General features: G+C 41.9%; 1 protein-coding gene across 3 annotated transcripts in view; it reads right to left on the reverse strand.

Moving 5' to 3' along the window:
- Nucleotides 1–1,143: 1,143 nt before the first annotated feature.
- Nucleotides 1,144–20,398, reverse strand: part of LOC140731800 (BICD family-like cargo adapter 1) — a 42,622-nt gene continuing 23,367 nt past the window's right edge. For all 3 annotated transcript variants that reach the window (XM_073053615.1, XM_073053614.1, XM_073053616.1), the window contains 7 exons: nt 19,431–19,577; nt 16,386–16,565; nt 16,094–16,252; nt 14,274–14,396; nt 12,272–12,402; nt 7,338–7,458; nt 1,144–3,505 (listed from right to left, as the gene is read on the reverse strand). In XM_073053615.1, the coding sequence (XP_072909716.1) occupies nt 3,323–3,505; nt 7,338–7,458; nt 12,272–12,402; nt 14,274–14,396; nt 16,094–16,252; nt 16,386–16,565; nt 19,431–19,577 (1,044 nt within the window). In that variant the 3' untranslated portion in view covers nt 1,144–3,322. The remainder of the gene's footprint in view (nt 3,506–7,337; nt 7,459–12,271; nt 12,403–14,273; nt 14,397–16,093; nt 16,253–16,385; nt 16,566–19,430; nt 19,578–20,398) is intronic.

Raw genomic sequence — 20,398 nt, forward strand, 5'->3', positions numbered from 1 at the left:
ACATTCATCAATAGTGTTATCCTAAGGTTTAATAGGTCTTGCAGTTCTTTGATGCTCTATTTTTAGTCCTTTGTAAGCTCCCAAATTAGTGAGTCAGAGGCAAACCTTACCCTGGGTAAATTAGCCTACACCTTGTCATGGAAACTTGGCTCCACTGCATATTTCCCAATTTCTTGTTTACTTTCTCAAACTAGGCATTGTCTCAGTGGTTTCAAAGATCAGCATATATGACTATCTTTTATATAGCGTGCATGTGAACTTTTTTATAGATAGTGCAAGGTAGAGACTGTCTGAAATGGTGAGTGTAAACATATTCTTCAATTATAGACATTGGAAATAATAATACACTACACAGCCTTGCAGACAGTGTAGATCCAAATGTAAATTCTTTTCATACTAATATCAATTTGTGTTGTAGGTAACACTCTATTACAGAAAGTATGATTGTCTCCACATACAGTGTATGTCACTATAAATCTATTACAGACATACATTAGAAATAATTCATGCTTTTGTTTTATAATGAAATGAATTTCTTTAGTAATAAATAATATTTTATTTAATAAACAAATATAGCAGCATCCAGGCACTGGAGAAACTGTTGAGTGTCTCTAACCTCATTATATTATGTACATTACAGATAAATTAAATGAAAAATGCCAATGCTGGAAATAAAAGCATAAGAAATACAGAATAATTTTGTTACATCTGTATAAATGAGTACATATTGAAGATTCCTTTCCTGTGTATACTTGTTCTGATAAAACTTTACAATCAATATTGTTTCTCTTTACAGATGGTGATGAAACTGTGCCCAGTACCAGCTATTCACATTTTACTACATATTATCAATGGCATAACTCTTAAAAACATTATTCTTAAAAACCTTTAATAATCACCAACTAGGACAATACCAAGCACCACCTCAGATTCAAACAAGCTGGTTGATAGTTTAGAAGATCCAGTGTAAATTGTATTAAGTCAAGTATTTTATTTTCTATTGTTCTCTTTATTTGACAATGGATTTTTTTAGTCCGTTTAATCACTCCTGTAGCTCATGAGTACAGAAAACACTGCAAAGCCGGGGTCTCTTTTAAGCCAAAATTTCTTATACATACAGTAAATGTTCAGCTTTTTTTAAAAAACAACATTCCCCTTTTTATTTTAACAGTAACGGATAGTCCATGTACCCAGCTTCATTTTGTTTTATTTGATCAATAATCTCTGATAAGAAATTACATATTCCAAGGGACTAATTCCATGGTGTAAATAACCTCCTGAATAACTATCGGCTAATGCCCAGAAATTTGGTTTAGAAGTAAGCAAAAATTGACTTTAGCTGGAGTATAAATCAATTTCCAGGTGAAATTCTGATTGATGCACAATTGTTTTGGGCACTTCTGGTCGGGAATTAAAAGAGATGCTTGAAATATTCTGCTGAAAAGTAATTTATTCAAAACATCAGCCCTATTTCCCCCTACAGGTATGTTCATGACTATTTTCAACATCCAGCTTTTTAAGTTTCATGTTACTAGCATTGGCATTTATTTTGCTTTTCATTAATAACTGGTCAGTATCAATGTCTGTGTAGTCAAATTTTCTTTTGTGTCAAAAGTGCATTACAACTTCTGCACTCACCGTTTATAGCCCATCAACCCAATTTGACCTCCCACAACTGGAAAAAGACAACACACACAAAATGCTGGAAGAACATGCAGATCAGGCAGCAATCATGTTGAATTTTTTCTTCTTCAGGATTAGAAAGGAAGGGGAAAGATGCCAGAATAAAAAAAACCTGTTGAGGGGGCAGGAAAGGAGGATAGCTGGAGGGTGATAGGTGAACCCATGTGTGTGTGAAAGGTAAAGGGCTGGAGAGGAAGGAATCTGATAGGGGGGGAGAGTGGACCATAGGAAGAAAGGAAGAAGAGGCACCACCAGGGAAAGGTGATAGGCAGGTGAGAAGAGACGAGTCTCCACGGGTCTCACTAATGTAGAGAAGGCTGCATTGGAAGCACCAGACACAATAGACAGGTGAAATTGACAAATTTGCAGGTGAAGTGTTGACTCACCTAGAAAGACTGTTTGGGGCCCTGAATAGAGGTGAGGAAGGTAAAGAATGGGCAGGTGTAGCACTTTAGACACTTGCAGGGTTAAATGCTGGGAGGGTGATTAGTGAGGAGGATGAATGGACATGGGAATCACAAAGAGAGTGATCCCTCTGGAAAGCGTAAAGTGGGGGGAGATAAAGATGTGTTTGGTGGTAGGGTCCCTTTGGAAGTTGCAGAGAAGGATGTGCTGGATGCCGAGGTGGTATACAAGTACATGAGGAATTCCATCACTGTTGAGGCAGTGGGAAGACAGGGTGAGCGTGGATGTCGAGCAAATGAAGGAGACGCAGGCGAAGGCAGCATCAGTGGTGTAGGAAAGGAAACCCTGTTCTTTGAAGAAGGCCAGCTTCTCTGATGTCCTGGAAAGGAAAGCATCATTCTGGGACCAGGTGCAGCAGAGGCAAAAGAACTTAGTAAAAGGGAAAAGCATTTTTACAGAAGACAGAGGGGGAAGAAATATGGTCAAGATAGCCGTGGGAATTGGTAGGTTTATCAAAGCTGTCGACAGTTTGTCTCCAGAGATGGTGGTGGAGGGGAACTGGTTGGTTCTTTTATTGAGAGAGAAAATGAATGTCAGAAGACAACCATAGAAAATAATGAAGCACAACCTACCAAAACCATCACTGAGATAGAGATTAAATAGACTCCATTGTGATATTGTACACAGCATCTGCCAGCTTATTTTGCAATGCTCAAGATATTAACAAATCACTACTGTCTGCTCCATCGGTGATTACCTTAAGCGGCCCAGCATAGTCCGCCGCAGTGCCTAACTCACTGATCACTCCGCACAGTAGCAAGGGGCCACACACGGCACATCATTTCATCAGAGCAGATCCTTGCATGGGGGATGGAGTGTGTTGAGGATCACTGCAAGTCTCCTTCCCATGTACTCCCTCACTTGCTTTAAAGCTGCTGTTGGGAGAGGGTTCCATAAGATCTGATGAGCCTCTCTGGAGATCACTACGGAAGTTTACAGCTGTCCATGACACTCACATTGGGAAGTTTGCAGCTCAAGACTCCTTTCATCTTTTGAGGCAAGGTACAAAAGCACACTTCCAAAACTCTCTTCATACAATTTAACAATGTATTAAGGATGGGAATTAAAGTGGCACCAACGTTGCATGTAACAATGTTTTAACGCACCAAAAGTAGATGAAATCTAATACTTGGGTACAAATGTCTCAAGGGAAAACAGACATCTGAGGCAGTTTTCACCTCTTAAACAATGAAAGGAAGCTTTTTCCTTCCGGAATCTGACTCCTGGTCCTTCGGAGAAAGAAAGAATGATGTTTAGAATCAGAGCTCTCGCTGGGATTTTCGGCAGAAGCAGGCCAGGTTTGTTCCGCTTGCTGCTGGTTTCTCAGTTGTTGGTTTATTATAAACTGCATGTCATCCTGCAGAATAATAGCACAAATAACAATATTGTCAGTCCGGTAACCTGACCAAATATCCACGTGTCTATAAAGCTTTTGAATTCATCTGCCATTAATCCATTCAGCTATCTGTAGAACCATCAACTCACCAGCCACAGCATATTATGCTGAAATGGAAATAAATGACCCTTTAGCACTTTCTAAACTACTGGTGGGTAGAATATCTCTCATTCACACATATTAAAGCACGCGATTTAATTAATTCCCTGATGTTTGTGGGCCTTGCTACATTTAAAATTGGTTGTTGTGTGCCCCTACGAACAAACTGTAGTGCTGTAGTTATATTATAGTTCCAGTCATCCAGTTTGAAACTGATGTTCAGTGCTGTTTACATGGAGTCTGTACTTTCTCTCTGTAACTCTGCGTTTCCTCTGAGTGCTCTGGATTCCTCACGTCTCGACAATGTGCTAGTTTTCAACTTAGCTGGTTACTTGTACAGATGGTTGGAAGGAGAATCGGGGGGGGGGGGATGTTGATGAGAAAATAGGGGAGTGGAATGGACAGGAATACTCTGAGAGTTGGCTTAGACACATAGGCATGGCATCCTTCCATGTCATAGTGCAATATGAGAATTTACACTTTAGATGTGCAGAATCAGCTGAAATGCATTCAAGTATTCAGGACCATAAAAGATGCCATATACATAAATGTAACTGTGTTTTAGTCCAGTCCATTTCCTCAGATATCAGTCTATGTCTACACTCTCCATATATTAAACATTTGTCTACAACAGCTTTCCACTCTGTCTATTTCAATCCAGATTTATCATTGCTGAATCTCCTTAGACCTGCTCACAATTAAAGTCCAAGTGAAGTCCTTTTCTCCCATAAATAATGTACTGAAGTTAGCCTTTCCCTTGTAATCTTGGTTGATTTCCCCCATCAATAGCTTACATTCCCATTAGTGATCTTCCCATTCCCAACTCCTAATTCATCATGGGCACATCAATACCTGCCGTCTGTACTGTCTACATGAGGAGCTGCATCAAGAAGGCAACATCTCCCCACTAACTTCTTAACTACATTCTACAGAGGCGTGGTTGAGAGTGTGCTGACTTTTTGCATCACAGCCTGGTACTCCAGCTGCAGTGCTGCCGACAAAAAAGCCTTGCAGAGGGTGGTTAGGGGAGCAGAGAAGGTTATTGGGGTCTCCCTACCTTCTGTCCAAGACCTCTTTCAGAGTCGATGCCTCCAGAAGACTCGGTACATCATTAAAGACCCCTCACACCCTCTCCATGAACTGTTTGGTCTTCTGCCATCAGGTAAACGTTACAGGAGCATCAAAACTAAAACCACAAGGCTACTAAACAGCTTCCTCCCACAGGCAGTCAGACTGCTCTACCTGACTCTGCTTTGGACACTTTTAACTTGCACTGGACACTTATAACTTGTTTTTAACTGACATGTGGCTGTTGTGTTTTACTATTTATTGTTGTGTTTATTATTTAGTGTTGTGTTTGTTATGTTATGATTGCACTGCTCCTGGGAAACGCTGTCTCATTCTGCCCTGCAGAGCTGATGTACGGTTAGAATGACAATAAAGTTTTTGAATCTTGAATCTTTGAATCTATCACCAAAGACCCATACCATCCAGGCTATGCCATCTTTTCACAAAGGTACAGAGGCCTAAGATCCTACACCATCAAGAATATCTACTTGTCTTCAACCTGTAATATCTACTTGTTCCTGAGCCAACCTGTACAACTGTAATCAACTCCTCAGTATAGCAACACTGTGACCACTTAGAACTCTTTGCACTATAATGAAATCTGTTTCTATGTTCTAATTGTATACTTCTATTGGAAACAACAATTTTTAAAATAATACTTTTTATAAGATTCATACTTTTAAGAAAACTCACTGGCAGCTAAAGTAAGTTTATCACCTTTCTCATTTTTCATTGGCTAATTATCAGCATATTGCCCATGTGATGTAATTGGTTTAATTATGTAGCCTAATAATTAATTTATCTCTATCTATCTAAGGAATTTTCTTTATCTTGTGTTAGATTTTTCAGAAGAGCCATCTTTATTCCTTTGTCTTACACCCCTTAGCATTAACACCCTTTTAGCATCTTCTCTCAGCTCTTTGTTTAGTTTGCTTAGTATTTTATATGTTTGTTTGAACTCTTAAAATAAACTGAAATTTTGGAATTAAGACTGCACGCCATTCTTGACTCCTGGAAGAATCCCAAGGATCAGAAATTAAACAGAGGTCCAACTATTTCTTGTAAATTTTTTTGTATAATTTATGTTTAGTTTGTTTTACTTGTGAACGTTGTGCATCTGATGCGATGTGCCTGTGATGCTGCCACAGGTCAGCTTTTCATTGCACCTGTGTGTACATGTACTGTACTCATCTTCAAACTTCTTTCAATATACTCATGTACAATATACTCATCTTCAAACTTCTTTCAATATACTCGTGTACAATATACTCATCTTCAAACTTCTTTCAATATACTCATGTACAATATACTCATCTTCAAACTTCTTTCTATAACTTAATGCAGTGAAAAGAAGTCTCATGAACATCTTAATCCAATTAAAGTAGCCTCACTTCGTTATCAAAAAAACATTTCAGAGCTTGTTTATACAAGTGACTCTCCACACGTTAGATATATTAGTGTGTTAATGCGGATGCACTGAATAAATGGACATGGAAATTATAAGGCACTGGAAGAAACAGCTCCCTTGGGCCAACAGAGTAAATTGATTTTTTTTTTCTGTGAGACATCCAGTTTCTTCACTTCCCATAATATTTCTGATTTTTCATTAGTGCATTCCTTTTTCCCCCCAAGAAATTTCCTTTCAAAATAATTTTCCCTTACTGTCCCTAATGTTGATGAGCAGATGGTCCAATTGCTGCACAGATTGAAAGGGTGCTGAAGGAGGTGTCTGGCATGCTTGAGTCAAGACCCTGAGTCAGGAAGTAATGTTGTAGCTTTATAAAGCTTTGGTAAGGGTGCCTCTGGAGTATTGCATTCAATTCCAGTTGTTCCAATACAGGGAACACGTGGGGGCTTTGGACAGGGCACTGAAGAGTTTTGCCAGGATGCTGCCTGGTTTAGAGGGCATATGCGATAAAGAGTGAGTAGGCAAACTGGATTGTTTTCTCTGGGGCAGCGGAGATCTGATAAAAGTTTATAAAATTATGCAGGCGTAGAAAGGGTAAACAGCAGTACCTTTTGCCTGTGGTCGAAATGTCTAACACTAGAGCGTGTGCACTTAAGGGGAGAGGGGGTAAGTTCAAAGGAGATGTGAGGGGCAATCACACCTCCTGATAAAGGGTGCTGCCTGACCTGCCGAGTTCCAGCACTTTGTGCATGTTGTTGTGAGGGGAAAATGTATCTTTACACAGAGAGGGGTGGGTGAAGGGAATGCACTGCCAGGAATGGTGGTAGAGGCAAACATGATACTGTAGAGGCAATTAAGAGGCTCTTCGATAGACACATGAATGTGCAGATAATGGGGCATAAGTTCATTGGATAGGCAGAAGGGATTTGTTTAGGAGTTTAAATAGTTGATTAAGCATCTCTACCTTACTTAACTCAGCACACCAGCACCAAAGGGCCTATTCTTGTGCTTTACTGTTCTACGTTCCATTAGCTCTTTTGTCAATAGTTTGTGGTAGAAAACTCCTTGTCTTAAACTAAGTTTTATAATCTTTACAATTAACTCTGAAGCGATACCTTCCTATTGCCTTATTAGTTAGTGAAAACATACATCACAACATTTCATGATTCTGAAGACTGTAATTACATAAGTCATCCTTTGCAATGGCTTTGAACATACCTGCCAAGCTTCTAGCTCCTGTGACAGATCTACTTTCTGCTGAATAGTTTCCAGAAGCTGGGAGTTCAACAACTTCATGTCCCTTTGACACTTGGCCAGCTCCACTTCCATAGCGTTCTTCCTGGAAAAAATAACCCATTGTTACTATACCTGGGGGGAAAAGTTACAGAAGCATTTGCTGTTCATCCTAGTGTTCGGCTAAACAAACCATCCTTCCTTTAGCCTCACACAAAGGAGCTGGTGCCACATCCAATCCTATTGGTCATCTAAAGGGGGGGGGGGGGGAGGTAAATGACAGGAAATTATAGACCAGTTAGCCTGACTTCAGTGGTTGGGAAAAGGCCAGAGTCCATTATTAAGCATGAATGTTCTGGCCTGTGGAGGTGCAGTTTGTTTCGTATGCATTCTATTTGTATGATCATCACTTCCGGTAAGTAAGCTGTGTTTTTATATCATTTCCTGTGTGGATTAATTTCGATTTTGGTTTGAAGCGCACAGTGGAAAGATGTCCATCTCCATCCACTCTTTACTTGCCCTTGAAACAGCAATATCTGTGAATCTTAAGTTTTGTTAATACAGTGGTTTCCGGTTAATTGGGACAAATTAGGACCAGCACATTTTGACCCAATCAAGTAGTTGCCCCAATTAGCCAAAGTTTCATGGAAATAGTTAAAAAGGAATAGAAAATACAAACTACAATTTAACTGAGTAACAGATGTATTTAAATGAAATACAGAATTAATCAGAATACTATCAAGACTACTACAGTACTATAAAACTGTATTAGTTTCTAAATGTTATTGATGGAGGAATTCATTTAACATACACCAATGTGTTCTTATGATTGTCTATAAATTAACAAAATCAGTGCAGATAATGGACTGCCTTCAAGCAGTGCTTTGGATGATTGCATCCTCCAAATCTTTTTTTAATTGTGGCTTTCAAGATGATTGTCAATACCTTCAAATTCCACATGGTCCCTAACTTTATGAAGTACTGAAATCCTTTCATTTTCACTTCCAGCTGTTTTGGGCATCTCCAAGTCTGAATGCTTGAAACTACAGTGACCAAAACAGTTCTGAATTGTCTTACTGTATATGGCTTGCCAAATATCAGTGACAAAAGTCACTGCTTTTTGAACACAAATACACAATGGTGCTATTTAGAAACAATTCAATCTAAGCATGTGTAGTGTCTAACAGTCACACAAAATGCATGTGACTGACTCTAGTTAGAAAATGTTCGGTGACAAACTCTGGTCTCAACTAAGTGATATATTATCCCAAATAAACTAAGGGAATCCCACCTATTGTCTTGATTTGTTTTTGTTCTTTAAGAGTTGTCCCAAATAGCCAATGATTAATTGATGTCTCAATTAACCCGAATCCACTGTATTGGTAAACATTCAGTATTTTGAAGGAGGTATTATATTTATTTATTTCTTATTGTTATTAAGATATTGTTATGCCATGAGTTTACTGATGTTTACACTGTGTGGTTATGTAGTGTTGCATGTGTGTAATACCTTGCTTAACACCAACTGCAAGAATAATCACTGTATTTATATATTCAGATGCATAACAATTCTGTATTGAATTCATTGCATATGTTGCTGAACTTTCTGCAGTTCCGCAAGTCAGATCTTGTTAAAATCCCTGAAGGAAGCTTCTGTGTCGGCTGATTTTTGGGAAGGTGTTTAACTCCTGCATAGCTTTGTATTTATGCACCGCAAGGGCAGGAGAATAAGGTTTCAGTGTACTTGGATGCACTTGATAAAATAGGTCAAAGTCAGGATGGTTTCTTCAAGGGAAAATCTTGACTTACAAATCTATTAGAATTCTTTGAAGAAATAACAGGCAGGATAGATAAAAGAGAGATAAAGGATGTTGTTTCGTTGGAATTTCAGAAGGCCTTTGACAAGGTACCACGCGTGAGGCTACTAAACAAGAGCCCATGATACTACAGGAAAGAAAATTGGTGGACTGGTAGGAGGCAAAGAGTGGGAATAAAGGGGGGCTTTTCTGGTCAGCTGCTGTTCTGCAGCGTTCTGTGCTGGGAACACATTTTTTCACGTTTTATGTCAATAATTTGGATGACGGAATTGATGGCTTTGTAGCCAAGTTAGCAGATGATACAAAGAAAGGTGGAGGTGAGAAAGCAGGGAGTCCACAGAAGGACTTAGACCGATTCAAAGCATGGGCAAATAAGCGGCAGATGGAATACAGTGTAGGGAAGTCTACGGTCATGCACTTAGTTAGAAGGAATAAAGGCATAGACTACCTTCAGAAATCAGCAAAGTCAGAAATCAGAACTGCAAAGGGGCTTCTGGGTCTTCATGCAGGATTCCCTAAAGGTTAACTTGTGGTTTGAGTTGATGGTAAGCAAAGGAAATTCAATGTCCACATTCATTTTGAGAGGACTAAAATATAAAAGTAAGGATATAATGCTGAGTCTTAATAAAGCACTTGTCACTCTGCTCTTATTGCGAGAAGTTGTGGTCTCCTTGTATAAGGAAGGATGTGCTGGGGTCAGTTGTGCTGTGAGGATTACATTCCTTGACTTCTCTAGTGCCTTTAACACCATCCAGCCCAAGATCTTAAGGCACAAACTAACGGAGATGGGAGTAGACTCTCACATGGTGGATTGGATAGTGGACTACTTGACAGATAGACCTCAGTATGTGCGGTTGGGAGACTGTAGGTCTGACACGGTGGTCAGCAGCACAGGAGCGCCGCAGGGAACCGTACTCTCTCCGGTCCTGTTCACCCTGTACACATCAGACTTCCAATATAACTCGGAGTCCTGCCATGTGCAGAAGTTCGCTGATGACACGGCCATAGTGGGGTGTGTCAGGAATGGACAGGAGGAGGAGTATAGGAAACTGATACAGGACTTTGTGATATGGTGCAACTCAAACTACCTGCGTCTCAATATCACCAAGACCAAGGAGATGGTGGTGGACTTTAGGAGATCTAGGCCTCATATGGAGCCAGTGATCATTAATGGAGAATGTGTGGAGCAGGTTAAGACCTACAAGTATCTGGGAGTACAGTTAGACGAGAAGCTAGACTGGACTGCCAACACAGATGCCTTGTGCAGGAAGGCACAGAGTCGACTGTACTTCCTAAGAAGGTTGGCGTCATTCAATGTCTGTAGTGAGATGCTGAAGATGTTCTATAGGTCAGTTGTGGAGAGCGCCCTCTTCTTTGTGGTGGCGTGTTGGGGAGGAAGCATTAAGAAGAGGGACGCCTCACGTCTTAATAAGCTGGTAAGGAAGGCGGGCTCTGTCGTGGGCAAAGTACTGGAGAGTTTAACATCGGTAGCTGAGCGAAGGGCGCTGAGTAGGCTACGGTCAATTATGGATAACTCTGAACATCCTCTACATAGCACCATCCAGAGACAGAGAAGCAGTTTCAGCGACAGGTTACTATCGATACAATGCTCCTCAGACAGGATGAAGAGGTCAATACTCCCCAATGCCATTAGGCTTTACAATTCTACCGCCAGGACTTAAGAACTTTTAAAAAGCTATTATTAATGCTTTTTGAGATAGTGATTTAGATGCATATCATATTTTTTACTGAGTTAAGTATTGTATGTAATTAGTTTTGCTACAACAAGTGTATGGGACATTGGAAAAAAGTTGAATTTCCCCATGGGGATGAATAAAGTATCTATCTATCTATCTATCTATCTATCTATCTATCTATCTATCTATCTATCTATCTATCTATCTAAAAGCTTATGGGGAGAAAGCAGGAGAATGGGATTAAGGATAATAAATCAGCCATGCTAGAATGGCAGAGTAGACTTGATGGGCCAAGTGGCCTAATTATGCTCCTATGTCTTAGGCCTTATGGTCTTAATTGGCAAAAAACTTAAAATCAGCACTGTGGCATAACTAAAGCAAAGTAACAGATATTCCCAAGGTTGACATTGTGTCAGTAGAATGCTGCAGCTCCAGCAACTAGGGTTTAATCCTAAACTCCAGGGCTTTCCGGATGGAGTTCACCCATTCTCCCTGTGACTACACAGGCTTTCCCCTGTTGCTCTAGTTTCTTCCCACATCTCAATATTAACATACGATGATAAATTGTCCCTAATGCCTGGGAAAGTGGGAGAATTTGGAGTGGCTGATGGGAATGTGAGGAGTATGAAAACATGGCTTAGTGTAAAAGAATGGTTGGTGGTCAATGCAAACTTGATGACGAGGATCCTGTTTCCGTGGAAAAGCAAGCAATCTGCTGGAGGAACTTAGCAGGTTGAGGGTCATCAGTGGGAGGACAGGAATTGTTGATGCTTTAAGCTGAAACCCTGCATCAGAATTTGGGTCCCGATGTAGGGTTTTGACAAAATGTCAACAGTTCCTTTCCTCACACAGCTGTGGCTCGATCCACCGAGTTCCTCAAGCAAATCTATTGCTCCAGATCCCAGCATCCACCGTCTCATATCCCCAGGCTGTTCACTCAAGGTCTCACTCTATGGCTCTTATGGTTGTATTGCAAAAACTGAGCTGAGGTTCTTCAACAGCCGCTAATTTCAGGTAAATTAAAGTTAGCACTTTAAAGTAATGATGTTGCTTAACTGGGAGCTGAGATGACTGGGTTTACATTTTGGTGAGGGGCAGATGGGACTGATTGAGATAGGATGGCAACAGCAGTTATAAATGTGCAGTGTGGATGGTGTGAGCTGAAGGGAGCCATGTTCACAGGTAACAAAATATGGATGAGAGTTTTGGCTGCAGGAACTGAGGTGGGGTGGAGTCCTGCAGCGTGAGGGGGATTGAATTCAATAGTCTTAATTATGAAAGATGTGTGGGATCAGATACCAGAAATTATAATGTGCATTTCTGCTGCATCAAGACATAGGAAGCTTGTAACAACTAGAAGCAGATTAGAAAAGGTTAGTGAAACACGATATGCTCTGACACTCACTTTGCAATCGCGGTGTCCCGTTCGCGAATGGCCTGCTGGAGAGGTTGATGATCTGACGAGTTCTCTAGGCTGCATCTCAGGCTGTCATTTTCCTTCCTGAGCTTCATCAGATCAGCGCTTTGCAACTGCACCTAAAAATCCAATCATACCATCATGCTATGTGAAAAAAATAACGCGAACATTTCATGTGTCTAAAACTGCAGTACCAAATCCATTGAGAGCATTTCCCTTGGACCATGCTCTGTCCCAGAAACACCCTGCAACCCCAGTAAATGCTTTTGAACAGAAACTGAGACTTCAATAACTTTTTTAATGATCCTCACTGGAGGATTATTTCAGAAAAGGACCTTTTTTCATCATTCGAGATTGATTGGGTGTTCACTGCAAATGACGTGGCTCTCTGCCACTCAAACAGAGGTCTGCTCTGCTGGCAACTGAAAACACAAACCACACCCGGGCAGTTATAGGTTTTGCCACACCCAATAATAATCTCAAACATGCTATTGTTCTGTCTGAGAGTGAAACACCAAATCACAGGATCTCAAGATGATTACAGCAAGGAAGGAAATCGTTCAGCCTCTTGAGTCTGTACTGAGGCTGTCTAAGAACAAACCTGCCAGATCCACTCCACTGATGGCTCACCTTACCCCTGCAAATTATTTCCTTCTCCAGCTCCCGTCTGAACTCTAAAATTGAACCTGCCTCCACCACGTCTGCAATAGTCTGCAGACTCTTAACCACACAGTGACAGAAAAATAAACATATCCTTGTGCCACTTTTGGCTCTTTCCACAATCATCTACATTTTCCATCCTCTAGTCTTTGATTCTTCCGCCAATGGGAACTGCTTCTCTTTGTCTAATCTGCTGATCTCAAACATGCCATTGTTCCATTAAAGGGTGAAACACCAAAGTCACAGGAATTCAGGGTGATAAGAGCATGGAAGGAAACCATTCATGGTTTTAAATGCCTTCATCGGATTGCCTCCCAACCTTCTCTTCCAAGGTAAACAACTCTATATTCTTCAATCTATTCTCATAACGAGCCCCGCATGGAATCATTTTGATAAAACGCTGCAAACCCTTCGCATCTCTCTTATAATATGTAAAAAGACAAATGTGTTTTACAAAGACTCATCATGAATTCGTTGTTCTTTGACCTTACTTATAAAGCCTACCTACTTAATTATCTCCTCACCTTAACCCGTTATGTTCCATGATTTATGGACACCTACCCACAGATCTCCTAGTATCTGTACTCCTTTTAGAGCTCATTCCCATTCTATTCCCATTTTTCATTGTTTTGACCACCCAGTAATGTTCAGCAGAAACATTACGCAGATCATCATGACCTAGATAATCCCTCTGGGGTTGCACTACCCGACTTCACCCACCCTAATTACATTTACATATAAATTCCAACGTCCTGTCAATCTGAACCGAGCACACAGATGAGCGCTGCTGGACTCTGGTTGGGTGGCCAGGGTCTGTGCTTTATAGCTCGCAGCTTGGTGTGTTCGAGGAGCAAATCCTTCCTAGTAGTGTAGATTCTAACTTTCTGGCTAACTAGCATGTAAGAATAGAAACATTGGCTGATCCACTGCTCAGTACAAGAGGACATGGCTTTAAGGTAAGGGGAGGGAAGTTCAAGGGGGATATTAGAGGAAGGTTTTTTACTCAGAGAGTGGTTGGTGCGTGGAATGCACTGCCTGAGTCAGTGGCGGAGGCAGATACACTAGTGAAATTGAAGAGACTACTAGACAGGTATATGGAGGAATTTAAGGTTGGGGATTATATGGGAGGCAGGGTTTGAGGGTCAGCACAACATTGTGGGCCGAAGGGCCTGTAATGTGCTGTACTATTCTATGTTCTATGTTCTATCTACCTTCTCCATTGCCCAAAAATGATCTCAATGTCCAAGCACCTTCATACGGCTGCTTCATGCATCCATCAGGCCATGTGGAAACTAGCCTGTGGACTATGTCATTTTCTGCACAGTATTACCTGTTTCTGAAGCTCCTCAATCATCTGCTGCTTTTCTTTGTTCAATGCTTTCTCCTGCTGGAATTGTTGCTGTTGCCATTTCAGCTTCTCCTCCAATCCTTTTGGATCATCTTCTAGGTGAACCTTGGGAAAATGTTAGAAAATGATTAACCAATTCCCAGGAAGAGCACGTATCCAACAGCAGGCAGACAAATGTAGCATGGTAGTCATTGTACAAGTGCCATTAAAATTCCTTATGCATATCATAGTGTGGGGTGGGGTTAGTGGGGAAAAGCTCCCACTATCTATTAAATGTCCCCAACATCATGCATCTCCAATTGCCTCTGACAACCAACTCCAGCTCCTGGCCTTCATGTGTGACTTGGAGAAGCAAAATTCTGATCTCAAACCTCTGCTGCCTTGCAGCTATACCCACTCATGGGAAGGGCTTTGGGAGTAAACACAAGAGAAAAATCCAGAGCTCGAATCCCTAAGGCAGTCCTACATTGAATTTAATGCTAGCTGGCAACTCCTATGACACCGTTGGTGCTGAATAGTATCGGTCGGTCTCTGCCGTTCCTTTGGATTCATCAGCTGCATGGAGAGGGGGAGCCTGCAGCAAGGGGAATGGCTTGCTCTCCACATTGTGCTGCCCTGGTTTACGTATTGAATATAGCCAGCTAGGGTGCAACATCCATAGTTGACCTCAACCAACAGAGGCCTATAAATGAGTCATGACATTAACTTTACTCAGCTGGGCTAGAGGAATTGAACTATGTAATCCAACAATTCGCTATGGTAATGTGCCTTTATAGCTGTTGCCTTATTGGTCAATGTTGTTGTTATGCAGTTGCTTCACCATGTCCTCTGTGGCTCCCAGCCCTGCATCACAAAGTCCTTATTGTCAGCAGGTTAACTTTAATGTTATTTTTATATCAAAGTGCTGCCAACGATCTGAACTCGCACCTTTGGACCATTATTACAGGCTGGCGATAGGTGTGTTTGTACTCTGCATTTTGAAAACCTGCTGACTCAAACCCTTTGTTTTAGTTGTCCCAGTTTCTTCACGAGACCAAACAAAGCGGTCTTTGAGGACTAGATAGAATAACATTCACAACAGGTTTGGTTGATGTCCTGGAAGAGCTTCTTGGGACAAGCTGAAGAGACTTGGGCTCCGTTAGTACTTCATTCAGAAACGTATGCAATGTAACTGTGTTGGGGAGGGGGAAGGTTACACAGTGGCTCATCTGTGCAAACCTTACTGGGGCCTGCATTCATTCTACTCAAATGTCAAGGAAAACAACAGTTTGCTCTTTATCACTGACAGGTATGAGCTGAAACCTCATTCTCTTTGTGGAGAGAACTGGATTCATCAAATAGTCTAGAGAGACATGATTGGAGCTGTCACCATGAAATGGATCAGCTTACCCTGCAGAACAACTGTCAGACATGGGGGAAGGGACCTTTGGTGGGAAGTTCTCACTGCAGCCATCCAGTATCCGGCCATGCATGGAGATTAAGTGGAATTAAAGCTTTCACCTCTCAATAATATGCTTCAAGACCCAATAACAGAAAAAAAATTCCACAATGTAATGGAGAGATTTTTCTGAGTTTCATCTCCAAGTAAGATGACTGCTGAATTAGTGCTCTGGCCTATGAGCCTATCCCCACTGGGACACGGATTGGAATAGTTCAAATTCCTTTCCAGCTGACAAACAGAGAAGGTTTTAATTCTTTAGTCAGGTTGGATTCCCTGCACCTCACTCAATGTGACCCTTAACTACTGGTCAATTCCAGCTGCAGTGAAATCAACTGATTGATAGGTATAAGAATTTCCTTACCGGTATAGCTGAGCCATGCACCAGATTGTATACCAAGTCTTTCAGGTGCAAGAGGGCTGCCTGGAGACTGGGTGTCTGAGATCCAGTCAGACTACCAGAGCGGTCCGTACCCATCAAGGTCAGTAACTCCTGATGCAGCTTCTCAATTTCAGTCCTTATCTGGATTGAGGCAAAGAAAAGCACAGCTGATTAAGAAAGTAACGAGTTCAGCAATTCCCTGCCTATCAGCTCTCCTGCAAAGTTTAGGGCAGTATAATCTGTTAGCGTGGAAGTGTCCAGTGAGCATCCGTACCTGATCTTTCTCGGTCTCCCAGGCCTCGGACTCCAGGCTCTGCTCGATTTCCGAAAGCAGGGATGTATTACAGCTCGTGGATTCCTGCATTGTCTGCTGCTCGCTCAGCTCCTGCAGTCGGCTCTTCAGCTGTCGGTTCAGTGCTTGCACCTCCTTGTAATCCTCCTGTGACATGGTTAGCTATCAATGGCAGGCAAAGAAAATGTATCAGCAATATTCAGAGAGAGGTCATCTCCTCAGCAATGATTATTTACTATTGGTACAACCACACAAGTGGGACCACCTGGCCTACGATAACACTTTCTTCCCACAAACTTTTCTACCACAGTGTTCCCTTCCAATCTCCTGCCAAAGCCACTGCGTATCACGGAGGACCTCCTCTGAAAAGAGCCTGAATTCAGTGGCCGGTCCTGATGTTCAAAGCCAGCAAGGATCAGCTATTCCGTCGCAGGCAACGTTATACGAGAGTCAAAGCTTTCCTTTATCAATGCTCACATTCCAGCGGGATTTACTGAATCGCTCTGGGAGTGCTGTTCTTCCTTTTAGTTCCAGAGAACCTCAGAAAAACTGCAGTAAACACAAAGGAGTGGGAAATACTGATGAATGTTTGAACCGGGGACTGAGTAGATACCGACTTGGAACTTGATTGGCCACAAATATCTGATCATGGCATCTCCTAAAATTGAGTTCCCTGGACATATTCTCAGAATCCCCAAAGGAAGCAAAGCAATTCACTGACTGTTGCGGCACGAGATCTGCACTGAGGTAATTCAACTACGACGTTTGTCCCTGTTACATGTCTAGTCATTAACTAGAGCTTAATTCGGCTTGTTTTGATTGGGCTAATCAACACACACACAGTATTACCGGCTACCGTAGAAGGAAAACTGAAGCCAGCGAGGATCACAAAGCTGAATAAAAATAACTGCGCAGCCACACAGCAGGTAACCATCCACATGCTGAGTACATAGCAGGTGAGAAGTCTCTTGTCCTCACATTTGGGTTATAGATGTTCTTGCTCACAGAAGTACAATGAAGAGCTGCCTAGAAAGTGAATGAAGGCTCTCAGTATGGCAGCTATCCCAACTGTGGAAACTTCTGAAAGTCCCATTTCCTCTCCAGAGAATTAGTTGGCTGACACTAATCAACAACACCAGTGTGAGTGTGCGTTTGAACGTAGATGTGTGCATGCATAGTTATTTTATGTCCATTGTGTATTTTTTTCTGACAGCAGGGGGAAAGGTCATTCAGACCATCAAATCTATGCTAACCCTTGGAGCACTCCAGTCATTTACATCCCCTATTTACTTTCCTGTGATCTAGTCTCTCATCCACATCTATCATCACCCCCCGATACTCCCAACAGCCACCTACACTGGGGGTTACCTATCAGCTGATCTACGAACCAGCAGATCTCTGGATGAGGGAGGAGAGACCTGTGTGCTCACAGGGAGAAGGCTGAAGCTCTAAACAAGCAGCTAAGGTCGAATTGAAACACTAGAAAGTCTGCAGATGCTGGAAATCAAGCAGCACACACAAAATGCTAAAGGAACTCAGCAGGCCAGGCAGCATCTATGCAAAAGAGTGAACGGTCAACGTCAAACTGAGGCCCTTCATCAGGACCGGAAAAGATGCTGAGAAGTCGGAATAAAGGTAGGGGGAGGAGAGGAAGATGTACAAGCTGGTAGTTGATAGGTGAAATCAGGAGGGAGGCATGGAGAAGGGGGTAAAGAGCTGGGAAGTTGATTGGTGAAAGAGATAAAGAGCTGGAGAAGGGGGGATCTGACAGAAAAAGATAGAAGACCATGGGAGAAAGGGAAGGGGAGGAGCACCAGAGGGAGGTGATGGGCAGGTAAGGAGATAAGGCGAGAGAGGGAAATGGGAATGGGGAATGGTGAAGGAGAGTGGGGGCAATTACTGGAAGTTCAACAAATCGATGTTCAAAATTGAACTCCGTCCCTGGAGCAGTTAAACAGCTGCATAACCTTCTGTGTGCTACCCATGTCAATGTCGGCATGCTCAGATGCAAGTGTGGTCCTGTACAAGCTGTGGGTTTGCTTGCCTCTTCATGAGAGGTTGGTGCTTTCTATTGTAGGCAGAAGATTAGGTGTACAGTACAAATAGCTACAATGTACCTTAATTTGTTCACAAAAAAGCTATTACACTGTCAATACATCATGTAATTTCTTAAAATATATTCTAAATCTGTACTGTCTGTCCATTAATAGCAGTTTGGCATTTCACTTTTACAGAACAAAGCAAGAGTGATGGCACAGACGTTAAACGATGGAACAATCACCTAAACAGTCTTTCCAAGTGAAGCCGCACCTCACCAAAGCACTTACACTTTAGTGTACTGCATTCAGTGTTCTCTACTTTGGAAACAGCAAATATACTTTGCAAAATATGTGGGTTCTTTCCTCAGGACTGACCTTGACCTCCCCCTGTCCCTTGCCCATGCTGGCCTGCCTGTCTGTGTACTTTTGCACTGTTATGAGTAGGCCCAACACACACTTGATGAATACTATCTTCTGTCAGGGCACTTATTATCTTACAGACTCGAAACTGAACTCTAACTTTGGGTAAATTGCTCTTTGTCTCTGTTTCTATCCACTATGATTTTGGCACAGTCTTTCTTCCTTCATTGGGGCAGCCAACAGCAAAGCTGATCTAGAGCCTTGCTGAAGCAAAACATAACAGCCAAAAAAGCATAACCTGTAACTATGACACTAGCCCATCGGAGATCTACTGATCTACCCACCTCTTCCCCACATTCTCTGCAAAAGAAAACTAAATATTTTTTTCCCCTCTCAGTCCCAGTTCTGATGAACGGTTTCACACCTGATAGGTTAATTCTGTTTCTCTGCCTGTGACTTGCTAAGTATTCCCAAAATTTTGTTTATATTGCCAACGTCTGAAATTTCAGATTCTCATTTGTTATTTTCTCTGATCTAAGGAATGATTTTATGATTGTCTTATTGTTCTATTCACTGACTCCTGTTAAGCTTCAGTTTCGAGTCCAGCAGTCCATCTTACGGATCGTACCTGCGATGCCCACTCCTGGTTCTTCTGCTGCAGCTGTAAGCATTGTTCTTGTATTGAGTCGTGGCTGCTCTTCAGTGACAGGTTTTCCTTTTCCATTGCAACCATCCGCTGCTCCAGGTTGTGTTTCTGTTCTGACAACAGGGTGATCTGTCAAGAAGCAATGAAAATCTTCATGATCACTCCCTTAAAACCTTTGCAAGAATTGGTTTTAATTAATCCAGAGAAGGCCAACATCTTCATAGCAACATTGTAAATACACAGTATTTTTAAAGTTTTACATGATCTGTATCATTAGCAAATGCTGGAGCACTTCCGAAGCACTGTCAAAGGAATTGTTAACTGCTGGATCAACATACTGAAAGTACTGGAGGAACTCAGCAGGTCAGGCAGCATCTATGAAGGAGAATAATCCATCACAGTTTCAGGCCAAGACCCTTCATCAGGACTGGAAAGGAAGGGTTAGAAACCAGAATAAGATGGTGGGGGTGGGGAAAGAGTACAAGATGGCAGGTAATGGGTGAGACCAGGTGAGGGGGAAGGTGGGTGGGGGAGGGGGGAAACTACCATAAGGTGGAGAAATCAACTTACTACTTCTTCAGTTCCCCACTTTTACCTCTTCTCCTCACCTGGCTATCACCTCTCCCTGGTGTCCCTTCTCCTACCCCTTCACCAATGGTCCACTCTCCTCTCCTATCAGGTTCTTTCTTCTCCAGTCCTTTATCTTTTCCAAGTATGACCTCTGAGATTCTTACTTCATCCTCCCCCCCACCCCACTTGACTTTCTAGCTTGTCTTCCTCCTTATTCTATCATCTTCCCACTTTCTTTCCTCTCCTGATGAAGGGACTTTGGCCCAAAGTGTTGAATGTTTATTCATTTCCATAGATGCTATCTGACCTGCTGAGTACCCCCCAGCATTTTGGGTGTGATACTCCTGTGTTTACATTAACCACTGGGACTGATCTGACCT

This window comes from Hemitrygon akajei, chromosome 8 (genome assembly GCF_048418815.1).
Source record: "Hemitrygon akajei chromosome 8, sHemAka1.3, whole genome shotgun sequence".
NCBI lineage: Eukaryota > Metazoa > Chordata > Chondrichthyes > Myliobatiformes > Dasyatidae > Hemitrygon > Hemitrygon akajei.